The following is a 15,516-nucleotide window of genomic DNA, read 5'->3' as shown; positions in this document are numbered from 1 at the left end:
TACCATTGTATTACATCACCTATCCATTTAATAACACTTTTTAATCGTATGGGATCTGAGGATACTAATTGTTGCAGTTTTACAATTGGAATTTTTGTCCATTCTTGCTTGATACAAAAATTCAGCTGCTCAACAGTCCGTGATTGCTGTTGTCTGATTCTCCTCTTCAGGATCCGCCACACATTCTCAGTAGGAGACAGATTTGGACAGGCAGCAGGCCAGTCAAGCACATGCACTCTGTGTCTACGAAGCCACACTTTTGTAGCCCATACAGAATGAGACCTGGCATTGTCCTGCTCGAATAAACATGGACTTCCTGGGAAGATAGATGACCTTGATTAATAGCTCTCTAAAATCCCAATATATGCCCCAATATATCAATGGCACCTTCACACACACACACACACACACACACACACACACACACACACACACACACACACACACACACACACACAGCTCACCCATGCTGTGGGCACTGATGCCTCCCATACCATCACAGATGCTGGCTCTTGCACCTTTCTCTGATAACAAACTGGATGGTCGTTTAGCACTGAGAACTTGACGTCTGGTTTTCCCAAAAACAAGCTGAAATGTGGACTCATCTGACCACAGCACATATTTCCACTGTCTTTTGGTCCATCAAAGATAAGTTCAGGCCCAGAGAAATTGGCAGCGTTTCTACAAATAATTAATAAATGGCTTTGTCCTTGTATAATACAGTTTCAGTTTGCATTTCTGGATGCAGCGGCAGATTGTGTTAAGTGACAGTGGTTTTCCAAAGTACTCCTGATCCCATGTGGCTATATTTGCCACATTAGCATATCAGTTTCTCAGGCAGTAGCACCTTAGGGTTCGAAGGTCACAGACATTCAACAGTGATTTCTGACCTTGCCCTTTATGCACTGAGATGTCTCCAAATTCCCTGAATATTTATACAATGTTATGTACTGTAGATTTTGAAAGACCTAAAATCTTGGATTGAGAAATGTTCTTTTTGAATTGACTAACAATTCTCTTACAAATTTTGGCACAAAGGGTTGAGCCACGACTCATCCTTGCTTGCAGAGACTGAGCCTTTGATGCTGCTCCTTTTATACCCAGTCGTGTTACCAATTAACCTGCTTATTTAGAAATCTTCTCAAATGGTGTTACTTGAATATCCTATAAACTTTTCAGTCTTATTTTGCCTCTGTCCCAACTTTATTTGAGTGTGTTGCAGGCATCAACTTCTAACTTCGTTTGAATTTACAAAATACAATTAAGTTGAGCAGGAAAACTACTGAAAATCTTTTCCTTGTACTTTTGTCAGTTAAATAAAGGGTCACATAAATTAACAAATCACAAATTTTTGTTTTTAATCCATTTTGAAAAATATCCCAACTTTTCCGGAAATGGAGTTAGTACACAGGGAGCGTCCTCATCCACGGAGTATGCCATGGTGTGCAACCTTGTTTCTATAGTAACCTAGAAATAAGAGACCAAAACTTTAGCTCTCGAGAGGGCCTTTCATGTTCTTAAGGCACCTGATGGCCACCATAGGTTCTTCTGCATGCTTGGAAACGGAGGGGTGTAACTGGGCAGTACTTTACCTTGTGCAGCTCATCCAAAAACCTGTAACTGTAGATGTAGTGAGCTAACTGTAGTGTGCCCAGTGCTGTAGGCAGGGATACTCCCTGCCGTCGGTTCAGGCAGCCAATCAGCGACATTTGAGTCATGCGACTATGCAGTGTGACACACTGGCCTAGTTTTGAGCTCCAGTCGGTTAATATACAGTATTCTAGCCCATTTTGGTGACTTTTCCATAATATGTCACCAGTAGGTTCAAGAAAAGTTGGTGTAGTTCAGGTGTAATGAATGTGAACGAAGTGGATTATTTACTCTGTCATCTTTTTTCCACTAAAATATGTCTGGAGGAGAAACTGAAAGTTGATAGTTGATAGATTGAGCACACATTGTCTAATCAAAGTACAAAAGGACAGATGACAAAACCATAAGTTTAGTAGGTTGTTTTTTTTTTTTAAGAAGAAAGGTTACAACTTTTCAGTGTACTGTTTGTTATTCAAACAAAACATAGTTCAGATTCAAATGTTTAAAGTTATATATAAACTTTTAAATTATATATATTATTCATTGTTCCCTCCCACCCAACAAAAAATAAAAAATTAAACAATTATCACTAGCCACCGCTGGGCCCTACTAAAGCATTTGCAGGATTTTGGTGGTGTCTCAGTATCTTACCATTGCAGAGGCCTTCCTGCTGATTTTGATAGGATCTCCCCGGTTAGTGAGGGGCATTTCAGCTTTATCCAAGATGAACAGACATGCATCCAGAATGCCAAACTCAAACTGAAACAACAATAAAAGTTTCACCAATTGACTAGTAATCAAGCAAATATCATTATATCACACATATTAATCTATGTTATATTAATCCACATGGCTGCTGTTTTCAAAGACGCTCATTAATATCTGCTTTAGTGCATAACTAAACCCACATTGCAATTTCATTTCATATACACAGTTTTACCAGATGTACCATGTTTCTTTTTCACATTACATCTTCTGTACCTGTCCATAGTTCCAGGAACGTTCAGACACATCATCATATGTACCATGATAGATGATGCCCAATTCATTCAATACGCACTCCTCTCTCTCTTCCTCATCATCAAGGAACACAGTATCACCTACCATGAGAAGGTCAAAAGTAAAAAAAAAAAACTTCACAGTTTTTAACATATATAACTGATGCAAGCTATTATGTTACTCCTAATCAGAACTTTGGTTGTAAATGAGACAGAATTTAGCTACACACAATAATCCCTTTATTTGGATTAGATGTGTAAGAAAGAAAACATTGGAGCCTTGCTGATATTGGGGGGATGACACCACTGGGTGGTGTAATGCAGCCCAGAGATATAGTTACCACCTTATTGTTGATTGTTTTCCAGTAACAACACATCCCAAAGTGGTTTATTCCTTTTATACCAAAGCAATTTTCCAACAATTTAAGTTTTTATTCATTAAAGATAAATATTTTTATATTATAATAAATATTTAGTATTATACTGTACTTTTTATGTTTATAATTGCATTTAATGTTGTGCAATGTCAGCAAGTTGAGTTTCTGTTACCACTTATGTTATAGTGAGTAATAAACAGGTGTTCCTTCACCAACCTCTCTTGGTTCTCTGTCTTGAGGTTAATAAGACAAAAATGCAGATTGTTGCATCATGTTACAGATGTAATTATATATTTATATAGATATTTATGAAGTGTGTATATATGGTATGTAGTATATATTTATTTTTGTAATTATATATTTATATAGATATTCAAGAACTGTATATATGGTATATATTTTTATAGGTGTGTTATTGTAGTTTGGATTTCGGGGTAGTTAAAAAGGGGTGGGAAATTAAAAAAGTATTGTACTTCTTCCCACTCCTTTTTCGAACACTGTGCGGTGTTTTGTAATGTCTTAGCTCTTTATGTTATTTTATTTTTTTATTTCTTGTTTTCTTTCGTTTGTATGTACAAATAGTTACATACATTTTTTTATACATGTTCGAAATAAAAAAATAAATTCAAATTCAAGTGCAAATTCATTCATCCTGAAGGCTTTCATGTATTGTGGCAAGAAACTTACAGCTTTATCTTTGACAATTATAAAGTGCTGAAACCAGAGACTTTCTCCAAAATTGCTCACTAAATATCTCCTTACAGAAAATTTCACCATAATATCAACAATTGCACACTTATCAAAATCAATTTATGTAGTGCATATGCATTACTACATTGCATGCAACATATTTAAACAAGGAAATACCTGTGACTGAACTACTACAAAAGGATCTGCTTCATATAACATAAGAGCAAGCTGCTGACCTCGTGACCAGGGGTTGAAGATTATATACGTGTCCAGTGATGGGTCCCGGTTAGTCCTCCGAATGCCAAATGGAGTGATCACAGCAACGTACACCCTGTACTGTCCAACAATGCAGTTGGGAGCAGGGGTGATGCCCATGGTGACAACATTGTCTGAGCTGTCTAGGATCTGACCACGCCACACACTCTGCCGGTCCGCAGTTGGGAAAACGGGGATGTAGGTACCTTTACTGTACTGTGCGCCAACACCTAGTGAAGAGGAAAGCATTAAGAAATAATGCCTGCACACACTGTGGACAAGAACAATGGTCATAAAGTGAACACCGCAAACTAAGTAGCTGATAGAAGTTCTGATGTATATTCAATTATTCTTATGTTTATGAAGTTTTATGAAGCTTTTATCTTTGGGGTCTACACAGGGACAGCTATGAAATTAGAAATCCACAAAAGATAATGTATAAAAAAAAAAGGAGGAATGAAACATGCTGGACTCCTGTCTATCTGCATCTTCTGATCGTAGGTTTGCAATAAAACTTTGGTTATTGTAATTAATGTTTTTTTTTTTTCATTGAGTTACATACATTCGATAGAGACTACAAGCACTTCTGTATGTTACTCTGGATAAGATCATCTGCCAAATGCTGTAAATGTAAATGTAAAATCTCTCAGTTGAGTTATAGCTCATTTACTATAAATATCTTATTAAGCCTGTATAATTATATACACATCAACACTGCTGAGCTGGTTCTTTTTTGAAGATTTAGTGGACAGAGTCCTAGAGAAGAAGATGGTATCATAGAGATAACACACATGTGTGAGTGGAAACTGGACCGGGGGGTTCCCAAAAGCCTCTTAATGCTAAGAGCACTGAGAGAGAGCATTCATTGTGCTGTTCGCTCTACCATTTAACAATGATCTTTGTGCTACAATACTTTTGAGAAACTCAGGCCTGTTTGGTGTGTAGATCAATTGATTCAAAAACACTAAACATTTTACCCATAGAGTTTTATATCAAGCTATTTCTTCCATGTGTTTTCTTTTGCTTATATTAGAATACAATCAGGGTGGTGTAGTGGTTAGCACTGTCACCTCACAGCAAGCTGGTTATGGGTTCAAGTCCAGTGGCTGACGGAGGGGGGGGCTTTTTGTGTGGAGTTTGCATGTTGTCTGTGTGGGTTTCCCCCAAAGACATGCAGCCAGGTTAACTGGCTCCTTTAAATTGCCCATAGGTGTGAGTGGTTGAGAGGAGAAAACTTGTAGAACAATTCTGTAGAAGGTAATGGGAAACCACTACTATAATGTTCCCTAGAAACTCTGATGGACATAAGAGCCAGACCTGCCATCAGGCAGAACACTAAAGAAGAATACAATCAGGCTGCTAATTAATTGTGTCACCAGTTGAGTAACCATTTCAAATACGAGCATTTTTCACTTTTGGAAATTCATGATTTAGGCAACTCACTAATGCAAATATACACAAATGCTCAGTTTCCCTTGCACTATCAGAATCCTAATATTAAAGTTCTGCAAACTGAATGACTTGTCGAAAGAGGAAACATCCAAGAGATGAGGAATCAGTCCAACAAGAAGGGAAAGGAACCACATGGCAATGTTTTCTGCTTAGTCTATGACTCACAACAACAATGTGTTCTTGATTGCTATGTTTCTGCTATTATTTCTCAACACCCCCAGCGCAATGCTATGAAAAGAGGAAGATAGCAGAATTAAGTAGAGGAAGTAAAACTTAATACATTCAATTTTCCAAGCTAAATATGCATCTAAGAAATAGTTTTGAACTGTGCAGTGCAAGAGGTTTTTACTGTCTTAAGATTCTTTCTGTCAAATGTGCATGTGCATATAATTGTACGGTAACTTCATGTACTGAAGCAGTTTTGTATGGAGGAATGGTCCAAAATTCCTCCTCATCACTGGGCCAGTCTTATCAGCAGTTACATACAGGAAACATTTGTTGGAAATTGTTGTTGCTATCGGAAAATTTACAGTACAAGTTACTAAATTCAACGGTTCACTTACTTTTTCCAGGCTGCGCTGTGAATGATTACTCAGTGTGCTCAATAAAGACGTGAAAAGTACTACTGTTTGTACTATTATTAGTTTAGTCAGATTGTGTTTGTTTCTAATTGTGACATCGATGAAGATCAGACCACTTTTTAAGAATAACCCTGGTAACTCCATAGGGTTCATAAACTTTTTCTTGCAACTGTAACTTAATAATGGCTAACTATATTTTAAGTTTAAGTAACACACCGATAACAAACTCAACAGCAAACTTGTCCTTTTCAGGCTTGAAAGGACGGTTAAAGGTGATTTTGATGCGGAACTCCTGTGCTCGGCGTACAATCAGGTTATCACTGGCATAGAGGTGTGTGTGATGCCTCTGCTTGTTCTCCTCATTGGGCAGTTTGAGCAGGTTAACATTCCAGATGTCTAGATAATCTGTGCAAATGTGACAGAAAGAGAGAATATATGTAATTTGAAACTCTATTTCAAAACAAGAAACTTAGTATTAGATTATTAGGTTTACATAGGTTATTATATATATATATATATATATATATATATATATATATATACACACACACACACACACACATGAGGGTAAGTCAAAAAGTTCTAAGACAAATGGAAAAACATCTTTATTTATGAAAATAACAAAGCTATTTCTCTACATATACTCCTTTTAAGTCTAAACACTTCTACAAGCAGTGTTTTCATCTGAGAATTTCTTCTTTGTAGAATTCTGGGGGATGTCTTTCACACCTTTTTGAAATTATAACATCTGTCTTAGAACTTTTTGACTTACCCTTGTATATATAAAACAGTTATTCCAAGAAATCAAGCCGTACATGAGCTGATAGCCAACGAGGCACGTAGCACTGAGTTATCTATGAGCCATGTATGACAAGATTGAGTGGAATATATTGTTTTATTCTATCCACGTTCACTGAATTTTGAGAAACAGAGCATTTTTATTTTTTGCAAATTTGATAAATGAAAACTTTAAACAAAACATCCGAGAAAATCATGTTCGTTTAGAATGTAAACAAACTAGTGAAATGACAGTAGCAATTTGTGAAAAATGCTATAATAATAGTTATTATAAAATTATATATATATATATATATATATATATATATATATATATATATATATATATATATATATATATATATATATAATAAAGATACATTCTTACTATCAAATACTTTCATTCCATATTTTGTTTTTTTGTTGTTGTTGTTTTTCTTTTTTGGGGGGGTATTTTTGAGGAGAGTTGAGAGTTTTTATTTTGTCCTCGGTTGGTTCAGCTGCCCTGCCATTTTGTTTTTCTCTACTCACAGTATATGAACTGATAGCCTATTAGTAGAGTAGCCAATCAGAGCATGTGATTGCTCATATCCCGTGAATGTGGATAGAATGTGTGTGTGTGTGTGTGTGTGTGTGTGTGCGCGCACGCAAAGCTCTAAATCTATGAAAAGTGCTATAAATCATATATATATATATATATATCTTGAGGAAGAAGTCTGCTGCAGACACATCACTAGGAAATGTGATCTACAATCACTAGGAAATGTCTCATTACGCTTCTAACTATAATATACAGTGTCTAGTATCTACCAAAGTTAGAATGCAAATAAAAATGTTTTCAACTTCTTGTGACACTAAAAAAAAAGATTAAAAAAAGATAAAGGCCTTGCATACCAGTGCTAAATCATTTTGAAATATCACAATCTATCTTTAAAATAGTGTCTTACATAGCCTTCTTTATTAAGAGGTGGGTTTCCTTTTTTTCAGGAAAGCACAAACACTTTGTTCTGATATGATAGGGAATAACTTTCTCTTCAGGAGTGAGCCCTGTCATAAAAACAGAAGTCTCTCCAATCAGGAGGAAGCAGTGAATGTAGAGCAGCGTGTATAAAGGAAATATATAAACAACTCAGCATTTTGGTGTTTTACTGTTGACCGCAATGGTTAACCAATTAAAAGTGGATAATCTTCATATAATATGTAGTCCACACAGCATCTTATTTTAATAACGTATAGTGTTCATTAAGTCAATGTATGAGACTTAAATAAACACTGTAGTGACTTTATTAGGTTAAAAAAGACAACTGACTTTTAAGAGATTAAGGTTTTCAGCTAGTGACGAGAAGGTTGTGAGTTCAAATATCAGGCCTGCAAGAACAGTGAATGTTAGTCCCCGGAGCAAGACCGTTAACTCTCACCTGCTCTCCAGATAATAATTTCAGGTTATAAAATGCAGTTTTCTTCATAGGGTGGGGATCAGCTCACCAGTAAGACGTGGAAGACCTCTAACCAGAGGCCCGAAAGGCTCAAACTCTGGGATCTCTTCAGATTCATTGTTGGAGCTGGCGATTGGGCCAGTACTGCGTCCACGATGAGATGCCTTCTTAGGGCGTACAGGGGGTGCAGCAGGTGTTGCCGGCGTGGCCGTATTCTCAGGAGTCTCCTGGTCAGTCATGGCTGGTGTACTGCTGAAAACTACTATCAACACTCACTCATAAACCTACATGTAGGAAAAGAGTAAAATAGCAGTCAAAGTACTAAAATTCATGATTAAAACAATGACACAATTATATAGTAATGCTGGAGATGTATTTTAAAGTTTCTTCGTCTACAGTGTTTTCTCATACCTTTCTGCCATATGCTACACAAGAAAAATGACTGAGAAATGTTTCCAGAGTTAAAAGTATTTTCTGCAAAAATAGTTAATTTTGCTCTATTTTGAGTTTAGAGAGTAAAATTTGGATTTGGAGTGGGAGCAAAATTACAGAGTAATTGTGTGATAGAGTAACGGAGTTGACTGTGGCTCTGAACTGAGTAAAATAGTACAAGAGTTAATTTCAAGACACACTGAATAGAGTCAAATCCCAGCACAAGGAGTAAAATATTAACACTGAATTGAGGAGAATTGACTCTGGAAAAACAGCTCCATCAAAAGAGCAACTTTTTGGTTATTTGAACCAATTTATGTGTGTGTGTGTGTATATATATATATATATATATATATATATATATATATATATATATATATATATATATATGAGTGTTTAGTCTATGTCTAGTTCATATCTAGAGTTTTTATACTGTTTATACTGTCTGTTTGAGTGTTTAGTCTGTGTGTAGTTCTTATCTAGTGTTTACACTGTTTATATTGTCTGAGTGTTTAGTCTATGTCTTGTTCTTATCTAGTGTTTATACTGTTTATTTATACTGTTTATATTGTTTGTCTGAGTGTTTAGTCTATGTCTAGTTCCTATCTAGAGTGTTTATACTGTTTATATTGTTGTTTGTTTTTTTCAATTATTCTGTTTTTATTTATTGCATTGCCTGTTTGCACCGTGGGTCAGAGAGGACTGAAATTTCATCTGTGCTGTATGTCGAGCATGTATAGCATATTTGACAATAAAGTTGAGTTGACTTGACTTGACTTTTACTCTTTTTAGAGAGGGACCAAATGTTATCTGGCGTAAAGTAAAATTTTCTTCAATTTAAGTAAATTTTACTCAGGCAAATTTCCTGTGGACTAAAATTTCTGTAAAAACGTTGTGCCATGTTATTTAGCACTTGAAGTGAAAAGAAAGTAATTTAATATGGTGAACTTTGCATTTATCACAGTGTTACATTGTAGCAGGGAAGATGCACATAGCTGTGGCTAACACAAGTGTCACTGATGAGGGATGAGCTGCTTATCACAACTGTGTCTTACTCAACTCAAGCCAAATGTTACCCAGCAGCCTGAATCAGCAAATATGCATGTGCAATTCTGAACTATTTTCAGTTGGCAGTGGCAAATGAGGAAGAAGAAGAAGACTTTATTTGTCACATGTACTCAAGCACAGCATAATTCCTTCTCTGAATTTAACCCATCTGAAGCAGTAAACACACGCATGCACACACAAGTGAGCAATGAGCGCACACACATACCAGCTATGCTACAGTACCCGGGGAGCAGTTGGGGGTTAGGTGCCTTGCTCAAGGGCACTTCAGCCATGATACAGAGGGAGGGGAAAGTGCTGTTCAGTCACTCAACTCCCCTCACATTTTTCTTGCAGGTCCAGAGACTCAAACCGGCAACCTTTTGGGCCCAAGGCTGCTTCTCTAACCTGCAGGCCATGGCTGCCCCCCTTAGTTTAAAAGGACCAGACTAAGTAATTTATATGGCAGTAAATTTGACTTATTGCATGAAAGTTCTAAGAATTTGATGTATGTACATATAACCAGCTTCAAGAATCTTAAAAGTTTGTAAATATTCACTTTATGAGCAAAACAAGGAGGCCGAGTTTATTTTAGGCTCCATTTGGTTCTTCTTCTTTTTTCACCAGAAAGTCATTTGGATAAGGGCATCTGCAATAAGCAGTAAATGTACTGTAAATGTAAATGAAAGGGGGAAATGTATATTTTTCCTGCCAGATTAACTCCATAATATTACATACACATCATTCGTTTTTATTCAGACTATGAACAGCACACAGAACAAAGACGTACTTATTTAAACATCTGTTACATAAAGTGTCCATGTGTATAAATAAGTAGAACTGTGGGCACCATGTTGGCACTGCACTGAACCACTGAAATAGTGAGTCATCCCAAACACAGTACATGCCCTGTTTTCTCTCAGAGCATTCACAAATTGTTGATAGTGCCAATTTTTCCACAGTTATGCTTGGCATTTGGTACAGGGTGGAGAATATCTATCAGCACCAAAATGTTTTCTTAAGGCAGTGTACTTAGTGATTGTCAACACACATATTACAGCTAGCACACTGCACACATGCATGCACACAGAGAAAAACACAAATTGATGTTGAGTGTTTACAGAAGATTTTAGGTTTGGGGAAGGTTTGGAGAAAGAATGGCATATTGATCTCATCTCATTATCTCTAGCCGCTTTATCCTGATCTACAGGGTCGCAGGCGAGCTGGAGCCTATCCCAGCTGACTACGGGCGAAAGGCGGGGTACACCCTGGACAAGTCGCCAGGTCATCACAGGGCTGACACATAGACACAGACAACCATTCACACTCACATTCACACCTACGGTCAATTTAGAGTCACCAGTTAACCTAACCTGCATGTCTTTGGACTGTGGGGAAAACCGGAGCACCCAGAGGAAACCCACGCGGACACAGGGAGAACATGCAAACTCCGCACAGAAAGGCCCTCGCCAGCCACAGGGCTCGAACCCAGACCTTCTTGCTGTGAGGCGACAGCGCTAACCACTGCACCACCGTGCCACCCAGCATTCTGATGTACTGATAAAATATAATGTGCTGTCATAATTATTGAACATGCTAAAATTATTCACTAAAATAAGTAGATTTTTTGGTATTCAGTGCATTATTATTACCCATCCATTATCTGTAATCTCTTATCCTGTGCAGGGTCACAGGCAAGCTGGAGCCTATCCCAGCTGACTATGGGTAAGATACACCCTGGATAAGTCACCAGGTCATCATAGGGCTGACACATAGAGACAAACAGCCATTCACACCTACAGTCAATTTAGAGCCACCAGTTAGCCTAACCTGCATGTCTTTGGACTGTGGGACTATATGTAACAGCAGCCCCCATCAGCTGCTGGGCTCAAACCCAGAACCTTCTTGCTGTGAGGCAACAGTGCTAACTGCTACATGACTGTGCCACTTCTTCTGTGTTTTATTATTATTCTCCTAACTTTTTTTGGATGCTATTTCTCCCTCAGTTTTCAATCAATCATCACCAAATTTCACATGAAGAATACCTCTGGGCTAAATTAAGCTGCTATGACTTTTGGTGCTGATCTGGATCACTGAACTGGAATGATCCATGAAAAACAGGCTTTTTTCCTCACTAAGCATCATTCTCTATCTTACCGTTCCAGATCTATAGGGTACGGTGACAAGACATCCTGGTTTGTAAAAGCTAGGGCAAATCACTGTGACTTTAGTCACAGTATCTAATTATTATTATTATTATTATTATTATTATTATTATTATTATTGTTGTTGTTGTTTAATAATAATGCATTTAATTAAGCATTTCAAAGGAATTGTTTGATTTGATGAGGGCTTAAGTTTGCTTCTTTAGTTTCAAACCAAAGCCAAATGAGAGAAGTTTATCGCCTCATGCAAACTACTGTACGTCTATAACATCAAATGTCATTTCTACATAATCAGATTCTCTGTGGGGTAAAAGTTAAGCAACTTTTCTAAGAAGAAACAGGACATTTTGGACAAAAGTCCTTCATCAGTTGTGCAAGCAAAGTGCATCTGAGGTCAAATGTCTCAGAATGTATATAAGCACTTTTTCCTTATATTTCTTCTTTTATTATTATTATTATTATTATTATTATTATTATTATTATTATTTGTTCCCATTAAAACAAATAGTGATGCAAACAGACATGCCATTAATATTAAGTTCATAGCAATTAAAGTGCCTGGTCCCTGGAAAGGAGCAATCCTTCATTCTGAAGGTGCACTATAAAATGTTTTCAAATGTGCTCAGTTTCTGTACAAATGCACAATTGATTGCATTTCTTAAAGGAGAGACATTTAAAAAAAATCATAATGATGCCCAAGGAGTGATGAGTGACAATTGACTATTTAGGGCATGTGAATGACATAGTTATATACACTAGATGACCAAAAGTATGTGGACACCTGACCATCATGCCCATATGTGGTTCTTCCCCAAAATGATGTTAAAGTCAGAGTGATTTGCGCTAGCTCTTACAAACCAGGATGTCTGGACACTGTATCCTATAGATCCAGAATTGTAAGATATAGAGAATGATGCTTAGTGAGGAAAAAAAAATTACCTTCACTGAAACTAAGGAGGCGGCACGGTGGTGTAGTGGTTAGCGCTGTTGCCTCACAGCAAGAAGGTCCGGGTTCGAGCCCCGGGGCCGGCGAGGGCCTTTCTGTGTGGAGTTTGCATGTTCTCCCCGTGTCCGCATGGGTTTCCTCCGGGTGCTCCGGTTTCCCCCACAGTCCAAAGACATGCAGGTTAGGTTAACTGGTGACTCTAAAATTGACCGTAGGTGTGAATGTGAGTGTGAATGTGAGTGTGAATGGTTGTCTGTGTCTATGTGTCAGCCCTGTGATGACCTGGCGACTTGTCCAGGGTGTACCCCGCCTTTCGCCCATAGTCAGCTGGGATAGGCTCCAGCTTGCCTGCGACCCTGTAGAAGGATAAAGCGGCTAGAGATAATGAGATGAGATGAGATGAGATGAGATGAGATGAAACTAAGGAGTCCAAACCTGTTCCAGCATGATAACATACCTGTGCAAAAAGAACTCCAGTGTCCTGCACAGAGCCCTGACCTCAACCCCTCTGAATACCTTTGGGATGATTTGGAACACAGAGTGCACCCCAGGCCTCCTCACCTAACATCAGTACCTGATCTCACTAATGCTCTTGTGGCTGAATTAACCATGCTCCAAAATCTAGTGAAAAACCTTGCCTAAAGAGTGGAGGCTGTTATAATAGTAAAGGGGGACTAACTCTATATTAATGGTTATGGATTTGTAAAGGGCACAAATGTTGTGGACATACTGTGTGGTGGTGTTGTGGATATACTATGGGTATATATTATTGCAGATCCCTTAGCAAGCCCCTTGACTGCTTAGCTTAACTGCAAGATCGATATAAAGTGTAGTATTATTGATCATCTTCATGCTTAAACACAATGGTCCAATTCAACTTCAAATTCTCTCTCATTTTAAAATGCAATTGTTGCCACAGGTTACATACTCTGTGGGCACCAAATAGATCTGAAGAAACATATGATCTTAATATATTAATTCATGGTGACACCTTAATAATAACCACCATGTCACTGTAGTGGCTCTGTATAAATCGTTAATTTAGCCAGCTTGATTGGGTGATGGACTCCAGGAGATTTACTGGCCTGGAATACTTTAAAGATAATTATAAGAAAGACTCTCTTTCTCAACAGTGCTGCCAAAACCAGAATAAAAACATTGCAATTTTTTTTTAATTTAGTTCATACATAATTATTTTCTGACCACTAACAAAAACATCAGTGCAAATATTTGCACAATTCATCAACAGAATTAAATTGTGCATCTTCTTTAAGCAACCCTACAATGTAATAACAGTGGCAATTCAAATTAAAAATATAGATAATTATACACCAAACTCTAGTTGTTAATAATACTCTACTCATAAGGTAACAAAATAATGGAAAATGCAGGTCACAAAAAATTCATTTAGAAATGACCAAAAAAGGCCTTTAAATGTTAAAGTTGATACTTTAAATCAAGAGCAATAAGTGTGATAACTGCTGGTGGGTCACTAACCTGATCAGTTTATTGGTATAGATGCTGGACGATTCTTAGTCTGCACTCTCACACACACCCGTCAGGATCCTGAGGCTGGCAGGACAACTTCTCTTTCCTTCGTCCATTTATATGCTGAAAAGGAGTTGCCCACCGTGTGTGTGTGTGTGTGTGTGTGTGTGTGTGTGTGTGTGTGTGTGTGTGTGTGTGTGTGTGTGTGTGAGAAAGAGACCCAGCAGCCTCTGGTTTTGCAGAAATGTGTGATTTTTCATTTATTTATTTATTTATTTATTTATTTTTTATTCCTTGCAAGTCATTTATCACACACACACACACACAGCCACTAAGGTGACATGCTGCAACACAAGCAAGCATGCACTCTTGTGATTCAGTAAATATATACAGTACTAGGGGGTTTATGTGCATACACAAGTACTTGGAGTTCAGGATTTCAGTATGATCTAGTTTGACTGAGACTTGGGAGAGATACATGAGACCAAATAAAGAGCTAAGTGAGGAATGTACAATGTCTGTCTTTTCTGTCTAGACAGGCAACTGACAAGTTAGACAAGTACAATTTTATCAATGATGATAATATACTAAAGAAGATTTTCATTAAATAAAATAACACAATCTAATAATATATGAAACATGATTTGCTAGTATATTATAAGATTTGTAACATTGTTTGATCATGGGAAAGAAAAAGTTATAAATCAAAACTAGAACGTAGTTTTTCCATCCGTTATCCATAACCACTTATCCTGTACAGGGTCGTGGGCAAGCCGGAGCCTATCCCAGCTGACTATGGGTGAGAGGTGGGGTGCACCCGGGACAAGTCACCAGATCATCACAGGGCTGACACATAGAGACAAACAACCATTCACACTCACATTCACACCTACAGTCAATTTAGAGCCACCAATTAACCTAACCTGCATGTCTTTGGACTGTGGGGGAAACCGGAGCACCCGAAGGAAACCCACGCAGGCATGGGGAGAACATGCAAACTCCACACAGAAAGTCCTCCGTCAGCCACTGGGCTCAAACCCAGAACCTTCTTGCTGTGAGGTGACAGTGCAAACCACTACACCACCATGCCACCTAGAATGTAGCTTTTATTTAATTAATATGCAATGTGCAAGTAGGGTACAGTTGGATGCAAGTAGGTGTAATTTTTTTTTTTATATATGTCCTCCAGGCTGCATACATAATTTATACAGGCAGCCAGCTGGGACTGCTTCACTTTACCCATAACATAGAGAAACAGTACTCTCTTGTTTAGAACAGTTCTGAT

The 15,516-nt window shown here is 37.7% G+C and overlaps 1 protein-coding gene across 1 annotated transcript in view; it reads right to left on the bottom strand.

Moving 5' to 3' along the window:
- The window catches only part of f13a1b (coagulation factor XIII, A1 polypeptide b), a 28,090-nt gene extending 13,744 nt beyond the window's left edge, over positions 1–14,346 (bottom strand). Inside the window, exons 1-6 of the mRNA XM_060938891.1 lie at positions 14,241–14,346; positions 8,206–8,440; positions 6,160–6,348; positions 3,892–4,140; positions 2,572–2,690; positions 2,242–2,349 (exon numbers count right to left, since the gene is read on the bottom strand). Coding sequence (XP_060794874.1) covers positions 2,242–2,349; positions 2,572–2,690; positions 3,892–4,140; positions 6,160–6,348; positions 8,206–8,395 — 855 coding nt within the window. The 5' untranslated portion in view covers positions 8,396–8,440; positions 14,241–14,346. The remainder of the gene's footprint in view (positions 1–2,241; positions 2,350–2,571; positions 2,691–3,891; positions 4,141–6,159; positions 6,349–8,205; positions 8,441–14,240) is intronic.
- Between the last annotated feature and the right edge of the window lie 1,170 nt (positions 14,347–15,516).

The sequence above is a fragment of the Neoarius graeffei genome, chromosome 1 (assembly GCF_027579695.1).
Source record: "Neoarius graeffei isolate fNeoGra1 chromosome 1, fNeoGra1.pri, whole genome shotgun sequence".
NCBI classification, from domain to species: Eukaryota; Metazoa; Chordata; class Actinopteri; order Siluriformes; family Ariidae; genus Neoarius; species Neoarius graeffei.
This window is presented reverse-complemented; position numbering and strand designations above follow the sequence as displayed.